The sequence below is a fragment of the Muntiacus reevesi genome, chromosome 4 (genome assembly GCF_963930625.1).
Source record: "Muntiacus reevesi chromosome 4, mMunRee1.1, whole genome shotgun sequence".
NCBI classification, from domain to species: Eukaryota; Metazoa; Chordata; class Mammalia; order Artiodactyla; family Cervidae; genus Muntiacus; species Muntiacus reevesi.
The window spans coordinates 119,767,667-119,776,218 of NC_089252.1; the positions used below are offsets into that span (position 1 = coordinate 119,767,667).

At 34.3% G+C, this 8,552-nt stretch overlaps 1 protein-coding gene across 3 annotated transcripts in view; it reads left to right on the forward strand.

Annotated features, from left to right (window-relative positions):
* The window catches only part of TBC1D15 (TBC1 domain family member 15), a 72,345-nt gene extending 64,441 nt beyond the window's left edge, over positions 1-7,904 (forward strand). For all 3 annotated transcript variants that reach the window (XM_065934090.1, XM_065934089.1, XM_065934091.1), the window contains 5 exons: positions 827-926; positions 1,786-1,883; positions 3,823-3,939; positions 5,230-5,316; positions 6,585-7,904. In XM_065934090.1, the coding sequence (XP_065790162.1) occupies positions 827-926; positions 1,786-1,883; positions 3,823-3,939; positions 5,230-5,316; positions 6,585-6,806 (624 nt within the window). In that variant the 3' untranslated portion in view covers positions 6,807-7,904. The remainder of the gene's footprint in view (positions 1-826; positions 927-1,785; positions 1,884-3,822; positions 3,940-5,229; positions 5,317-6,584) is intronic.
* Positions 7,905-8,552: the final 648 nt, after the last annotated feature.

The following is an 8,552-nucleotide window of genomic DNA, read 5'->3' on the forward strand; positions in this document are numbered from 1 at the left end:
TGGGTTGCCATTTCCTTCACCAGAAGATCTTTCCAATGCAGGGATGGAACCTGTATCTCCTACATTGGCAGGTGGATTCTTTACCACTGAGTTACCTGGGAAGCCCAGATATTTATTTATTTATTCATTTAGAGATAACAGTAAACCTTCTGAAATTTTACATACATTTTTTTTAAATGAAAAATAAATTTTCCAAAACAATTTATTGAAAAGAGGGATTATCTTCCAGTTTTCATTTTCTTTTACTGTTTAGTATTTAGTTTAATAGGAGACAGCTGACTTTCACATCTGCTCTTATATGCGATCTATTGCAATATATAGCCTTTTTATAGCCTTTACAATTATGGGAGAATTTAAAGTGAAAAATTCGTAGATTGTTTTAGTATTGCTGTTGTCATGAAAATGGTTTTGACTTCATAGATTCCTTAATGTCATCAAATCATAAGAAATAATTAGCTAATTCTTTAACACTGGACACATATTAAAGCTAAAATTAATTTTATTTCCTATGTTAATTTGAAGAAATATTTAGCAGTAAAGTGATTTGATAAAAGTCTGTATCCCACATGTATGTTCATTTCACCCAGGTTTCTTATTTGATATAAGAATAGTCTATCAGTCAGTCTACAGCTGCTGTTGTCTGCATTATTCTTTATCTTAAAAAATTGAATAGTGGGAAAAAATAATCTTTTAGCATTTTAATTAGTTGTGATTTTAAAATATAACCAGTATGGTGTAAGTACATTTGTCCTTATTTTAATGGCAGTTATCAGTGGTTATGTACTGTAAAATATTTATTAAATATTACTTAATATTTTTTTTAAAGCATCAAAATTTTGAAGAGCAGATGCAAGGCATGAAGACCCAGCTTATTCAGCTAAGTACCTTACTTCGGTTGTTGGACAGTGGATTTTGCAGTTACTTAGGTGAGTTGAGTGAAACAAAGCTATACTCAGCAAATTGTAGGGTAATACACAAAGAGAAAAAATGTAAAGACTGTGTAATCCACCAGTGTTGCCTGAGTTCCTCTGAGGAGTAAAACTTTGGGACCAAACTGTCCCCCTTGTACAATTTGGCCTTAAAACAGTTTATTCATACTATGAAATACGAGTCATCTCTCTGTGAGGACTGCCCCTGGGTTGCGAAGATCTTTTGGAGGAAGAAATGGCAACCTACTACAGTATTCTTACCTGAAAAATTCCATAGATGGGAACCTGATGGGCTGTGATCCAGAGTTGAAAAGAGCTGGACATGACTGAGTGACTCACATACATACACTCTCACCCACGTGTCAGAATCCGAGGAGACTCAAGTCCCTTGCGTAAAATGGCATAGTATTTGCATATAGCCTATGTACATCTTCCTGTATACTTTAGATCACCTCTAGATTATTTATTATACCTCAGGCAACATAATTGCTGTGTAAATAGTTGTAAATACAATGTAAATCCTTTTTAAATAGTTGCCAGGTGCAGCAAATTCAACTTTTGCTTTTTGGAACTTCCTGGAATTTTTTTTTCCCCAAATATTTTCCATTCACAATTGGTTGAATCCACAGACACAGACTTGAAGAGAAATGGAGAGTTAGCTGTTTTTTGGTGGCTTGCTTTTAAAGAAGTTAGCCTGCAATTCTGAATCGTTTCCTTGAATTAGTAGAAGATAATTGAATTTATAGGACTTTTAATAGCCTAAGATGAACAGAAAAATTTGAGTTTGAGATAGGTACCCTATTCTGAGATAATTATTGTAAGAGAAAATAAGGGTTTTTTTTTTTTTTTTTTGTAGAATCCCAGGACTCTGGATACCTTTATTTTTGCTTCAGATGGCTTTTAATCAGATTTAAAAGGGAATTTCGTTTTCTAGATATTCTTCGATTATGGGAGGTAAGTTCTTAATTATTGTAAAAATGTAACACTTTTTATGAAAATAACCATTTTGTTTCTATAGAGTATAAATGGATTATAATATCCTGACTGAAATTTCTAAAGCAGTTCTGAAATTCTGATGTTTCTGGTCTCTCCTTAAAAACTGTGTTGAGCTGAATGTGTGGTCTTGGGAGCTTTTTTCTGTAGATCACATCCTTGTGAGACTGGGGGCCAGTAGGTTACCCAGAACCAGTTCTGTAGACCATTTGACCTCGGGGTACTTTATGTGAGACTGTGCTGAATTTGGGTGTAGATTTAAATATAGTTAAGAAAGTTTTGGCAGGCCAGTCAGTTGAGATGGTACTTTATTTGCAGTTTGGAGTATTGGGAGGGAACTGACTTTTGTTTTACTTTTTAAAGAAATTTAAGTTAGAGCAAAATACTAACAATAATGTAACAAATATGCTACTATCTGCATTCAATGTATGTAATGATTTCTTACATATTTTACTTATTTACTTCTATCAAGTTGGCCAAATAAATTTGTTTGAATGAACTTTTTGGCCAATCCAATAGTTTTTTCTCCCTTTCCAAGGCAAAAAATATTGAAAGATATAGCTTAGATCTTTAATCACCACCCCAAGCCCCATTACCCTTTTCTTCACTCTGGAGAGTATTCATGATCATGCTTTTGGTTTATATCTTTTTATTCCATCTTGTACCCAGGGCAACTCTTGATGAAAAACAGAAAAGTATTATTTTCTTTTCATATATCTGTTAATTGTTAACAGATGGTATGCTTTTGAAATAGACTATTGGTATAATGACCATCCACTACCTTATCTTTATGAAAGTAAAGATGACAGAAACTTTCCCAAGGAAAGAATGGGGGAAATAATCTGTTTGAATAATAAGTGAACTTAATATACAGTGAGTATCCTGAGGCTTTTACACCTGGAAGTTGATTCCTTACTTTTGGTGGCTGTGCTCCCATTAGAGAAGGTGATGCATTAACTGAAGGAACACGTCTTTGTTTGAAATTAGAAGGAAAACTTATATGTACTTTAAAGTTTATCAGATTCATTAAATTAGTATCTCAGCTTCGTTTCAAAAGTTTTCAGTAGTTGTAATAACTCCTTAATCTGTGTTTACCAAATAAATTAGGACTTTTAATGAAATCTTTGAGGTTAATCGCATTATAATTAAACTTTCAAAAATGGATTTAGTCTGAAAATGATTCTATTTGGTTTATTTTTAGTAAAAGAAATAAAGACATTTCTGGTATGCTTTAATAATATTGTTTACACGTGTCTTTGATCTTTCTAAAAAAGATATTAAGTACATTAACCAGAGGAAATTAAGACTTTAAGTTTTAGGACATTTATTGGGAAGAAATGATCAAATGTTGTACACATTTGGGTATAAATTTTGGGTGGTTGATTGAGTTTTTGTCACAATCAGAGATAGTCTGATTTATTATATAATATGTTGCTTAGAATGTGGAGCTACTTCTGGGTGTTTTTGATTCCATGCAGTGTATAACTGCATTTTTATTCCTATGATGCAGCTTTTCCCCTCACCCCTAGAGACTGAAAATGATTTAAAAGTGAAAAACTGAAGGTTCAGAAAAATATTGAAAATACCTCTAACACTTATACCTTAGCCATTTATCATATTGATTAGGCTCAGTGCTAACTGTAGTCACCTAAAGAGACATGTTTGGGATTCATCGTAATTCATTTATTGTTTGTGGGCAAAGGTAAGACTTTCATTCCCCACATCTCATTTCTTAACTAGAAAAAGAATGAACTACTCCATCTAGACAACTTCTGCTTTGCATAGAAGTCATTCAGAATTGAGCATCGTATCTATGAAGAAAATATTTTATTATTTTTTTTTTAAGAAAATATCTTAGAATTGATAAGAGTTTACTAAATGTGTGTTCTGTTTTCTATAGGTAATGTGGACTGAACTACCATGTAAAAATTTTCATCTTCTTCTCTGTTGTGCTATTCTGGAGTCAGAAAAACAACAAATAATGGAAAAACATTATGGCTTTAATGAAATACTTAAGGTAGTTTTTCTTTTAATTTAGATTTTAATATTTTGACTCTTTCCTCTTTTTGTTGGAAAACAAACATTTCCTTGAATGTTACTGAATCTCTTGAGTGACTTAAAATTTTATCAATAATAGTCAATACTAGGACCAGTTCTCTGAGAATGACAGTTCAGCAAGTTGAACATATTGGCCAGTTATTTTTTCTCCTAGCTAATTAGAAAGAGAAGCAAATTCAACAAATGCTCTTTTATGTTGTTTACTTTTCTAAAAAAAGTAATTCTTTTGCTTATAACTTTGAGATAGTAGACTTGGGACAGCTGCTGGATTTAATGTTCCAATAGCTTATTATTAATAGCTGTTCCTTAGCTTTAAAACTTGAAATGATCTAATGAGGGATATGTTAAATTTCCTGTTTACTTGTAGTCTGGGGGTATTTTGTTTTGAGGATTTTATCTACAGTGTAATATAACTAGTATGACACCACCATTATGGAGGAAAGCTAAGAAGAACTAAAGAGCCTCTTGATGAAAGTAAAAGAGAGTGAAAAAGTTGGCTAAAATTCAACATTCAGAAAACTAAGATCATGGCATCTGGTCCCATCACTTCATGGCAAATAGATGGGGAAACAGTGAGTGACTTTATTTTTTTGGCCTCGAAAATCACTGCAGATGGTGACTGCAGCCATGAAATGAAAAGATGCTTACTCCTTGGAAGAAAAGTAAGGACCAAACTAGACAGCTTATTAAAAAGCAGAGGCATTACTTTGCCAACAAAGGTCTAGTCAAAGCTATGGTTTTTCCACTGGTCATGTATGGATGTGAGAGTTGGACTGTGAAGAAAGCTGAGTGCCAAAAAATTGATGCTTTTGAACTGTGGTGTTGGAGAAGACTCTTGAGATTCCCTTGGACTGCAAGGAGATCCAACCAGTCCATCCTGAAGGAGATCAGTCCTGGGTGTTCATTGGAAGGACTGATGCTGAAGCTGAAACTCCAATACTTTGGCCACCTCACACGAAGAGTTGACTCGTTTGAAAAGACCCTGATGCTGGGAGGGATTGGGGGCAGGAGGAGAAGGGGATGACAGAGGATGAGGATGGCTGGATGGCATCACTGACTCGATGGACCTGAGTTTGAGTAAACGCTGGGAGTTGGTGATGGACAGTGAGGCCTGGCCTGCTGCGATTCATGGGGTCGCAAAGAGTCGGACACGACTGAGCGACTGAACTGATTGAATATAACTAGTAATAAATTGTGTAATAGAGTATAATAGTGTTTCAGTTTCAATTATTTTATTGATTTATTCTAGCATATCAATGAATTGTCCATGAAAATTGATGTGGAAGATGTACTATGCAAGGCAGAAGCAATTTCACTACAGATGGTAAAATGCAAGGTATACAGTATTTTAAGTAATTGAAAGATTTTTTTGTCTGTATGATTTTGGTGGATTGAGGTCACAAACTTTTTCTTTTTAGAAGTTAAATTAGCACGTTGATGGCAGACACAAAGCATTGGCTAACATTTGTTTACCATTATAGATTTACAGCACTTAATTGAAAACAATTGAATAATTATGCTAGGAGACAATAAGACAGAATGATAAAAGTAATGAAAACACTTTGGCAGCAACAAGAGAGGCTGTAGAAGCGTCGATGTATTTTCAAAGTAGTGAGCACAGAATAGGACCTCATAGTGAATATATAGTGCCTTCAAGTCAGGACAGATGCTAATCAGAAATAATTAAATGGATATTATTTGGTCAGTGTCATTACATTTATATCAGTCAAGCTCTTAATTATCTCTAAAAACAAGGCAAGTTTGAGGTGTTCTGTCCTGAATTTAAACCAAAGTATTACACTTTTGGTGTATTTTGGTTTTCAGATTTTTAAGAGAATTCTTATTTAGTCTTTGTGTCATTTGTTCATGGTTCCAAATATTTATTTTGGCTCAGTTCTTTTCTTTATAATTTTACGTATTTATGTACTTACGGCTGCACCGGGACTTCATTGATGCCTGGACTTTTCTGGTTGAGGACAGCGGGGGCCGCTCTTCCTTGCGGCTCACAGGCTCCTCTCTTCAGGGGCTCCTCTGCTTGGGGTGCTTGGGCTCTAGGACCTCTGTGGCTGCAGCACATGGGCTCAGCACTCAAGGCTCACAGGCTTAGTGGCTCCATGGCCTGTGGGCTCTTCCCTGGATAAGGGATCAAATCTATGTCTTCTGCATTGGGAGGTGGATTCTTTACCACTGAACCAGCAGGGAATCCCTATTTTAGTTCAGTTTTACAAATATTTATTTGATAGCTGTTCTGTTCAAAACTTGTCGGTGATGCTTTTCAGGTTTAAGGAACATTTGTGTATTGAGGGAAAAGAATGACGTAAATAAAGAGTGAAATAAATGCAAAATGTTAGAAAACAGCATGTTTGTGGGAGTGGCGGGGTGGGGTAGGATGGAGAGTGGCTGATTTGGAATAGATCAGAAGACCACTTATTAAAAAGAGTGGTTTGGATTTCATTTCGAGTGGAGAAGGAAGGCCTGAGAAGGTGCGTAACAATTGCACTGTTAGAACAAATGTTTGATGTTATCTTCAATAGTACGTATTAATTTGTGATTACTTTTCCTCTATGGTGAATGATGATTTTGTATTTGGTTCTTCTTATTCAGGAGTTACCACAAGCAGTTTGTGAGATCCTGGGACTTCAGGAAAGTGAAGTTACAACACCGGATTCAGACAATGGGGAAGATGAAAATGTCGGCATGACTGTTTGTCCTGCATCTGCATTTCAGTGTAACTCGTTGCCAGTCCTTACTGCCAGTGGAGGCAGAGATGACAACCCAACAGAGATATCCATGTCCCCAAGTGTCAGCAGATTAACACCTGCATGATCATTCTTTGCAGAGACACTTTGTTACAACTTTTTTTCAAGTACTTGAAAGGTGGAAATTTGAAATCTTGGTATTGATCATGCTTTAAGGTTTATGGAAAGAATGTGTACTGATGTTCTTGCATTAAAGCTTTACAAAGATTTAAACTAATTATTTTTGTAGTTACTTCTACCAAATAGCCTTTCCTTTTCAATAACATTCCTTGGTATTTTTTATAGCTAAGTACATTTTATTTTCTTGCTGATGAACTGGAATTGGAAAAACAGTACAAGTGGATGAGTTGGAAATTACGCACTTTGAAAACATTCACTTTGTTTACTCCGTTTTAGCAGGTTTGAATCTGATTAAATGCTGAGCCTTTCTATGGCTTTCTAAGCTGAGAAGTAGATTGTGGCCCAGTAATGAAATGAAAGAATTTATTTTTCTCTCTTGTTTACAAAAATACTCAGCTTAAATATTTACGCAGGTTGAATGTGATTTAAATTGGACATTTTCATCAATGCAATTTAATGTGTAGATAAAGAGCTATTTCAACCATAATAAGTGGATTGGCAGTATATTTTTTACATTGAACTTTCCTTCACTTGTATATAAAGACTGTATAAGTACTTATTTATGAGTATAAGAAAGGATAGGCATATTTTCTTTAACAGAATAAACTTGACTATTGATTTATATAACCTGATTTCACAAAGTTAATACATAGCTTCAATATGAGATCTTTTTCAATGCTATTTTCTTAACCAAACATTTATTTCAGGAGACTACATTCAACCCCATACCTGGTGTACTTTTCAAGTTCATTGCTGATAGTCTCATTTTACTAATAATGTTTACTATCTTTCCTAATAATGCATTAACTGATTAATCAGGTCTTTAAATTTTTATGAAATACTCTTTACCGAAAGCTTACATCAAAAATTTCATTATACTATCACGAGCCTCAAAATAATGCTCTTTTGTATATGAATGAAGCTATTGTTTTTACCATGCAGTGTTGCATGATTTTAAGTTATGTGTAATGAACATAACTGATTCCATTTTAATTGTAATTTGTTTACTTCTGTATATATCATTAAAATAAATTTGAAGTTGAAATGGTGTTTTCAGTTAAATTGCACTTGGAAATAATCTGCTGTTTCTTCATGAGAAGAAGAAAACCCTAAGATGGACCCCAGTGCATCTTGTATTTTTATATGATGGAAACGGTCATTTGAATGAGTTGTGGAAAGAAGTGAGAAACATGATTCTTTATAAAGAAACTTTTTATTAGCATGAAATTGGGTATAGTATTACCTTGGAGGATATAATTATCTGAATCAGTAAAGCAACTTCCTGCAAGTGATGTTAATAATGTAAAATAAAAGTTACATAGTTCTAAAATGGTCCACTAGATAGATTCCCAGCACCCCCCTCCTCCCCCTCCTCAGAGAACTGGGGAACCAAATGAACTTTTTCTTACTTGAGCTTTAACTGACAGTCATGACAGTAGAACCATTAGATTGTATTTTTTAATATCATATGTGTGTTATCTTTCATCAGTTAATAATAAGTAAGTCTATTCAGAAAAAAAAAGTACACTGATGAAAACTTGGCATCTCTAGCCTTTCATTTCCTGGTGTTGAGGAAATTGCTGAGAACATCTTGATGTCCTCCTTGTTCTTCCTGGGCAGGGACTTTGGGGAGGGTTTTTTTCCCCCAACTATGTAATAAAATGTCTACTTCAGAGTTAATTTTAAGACATTT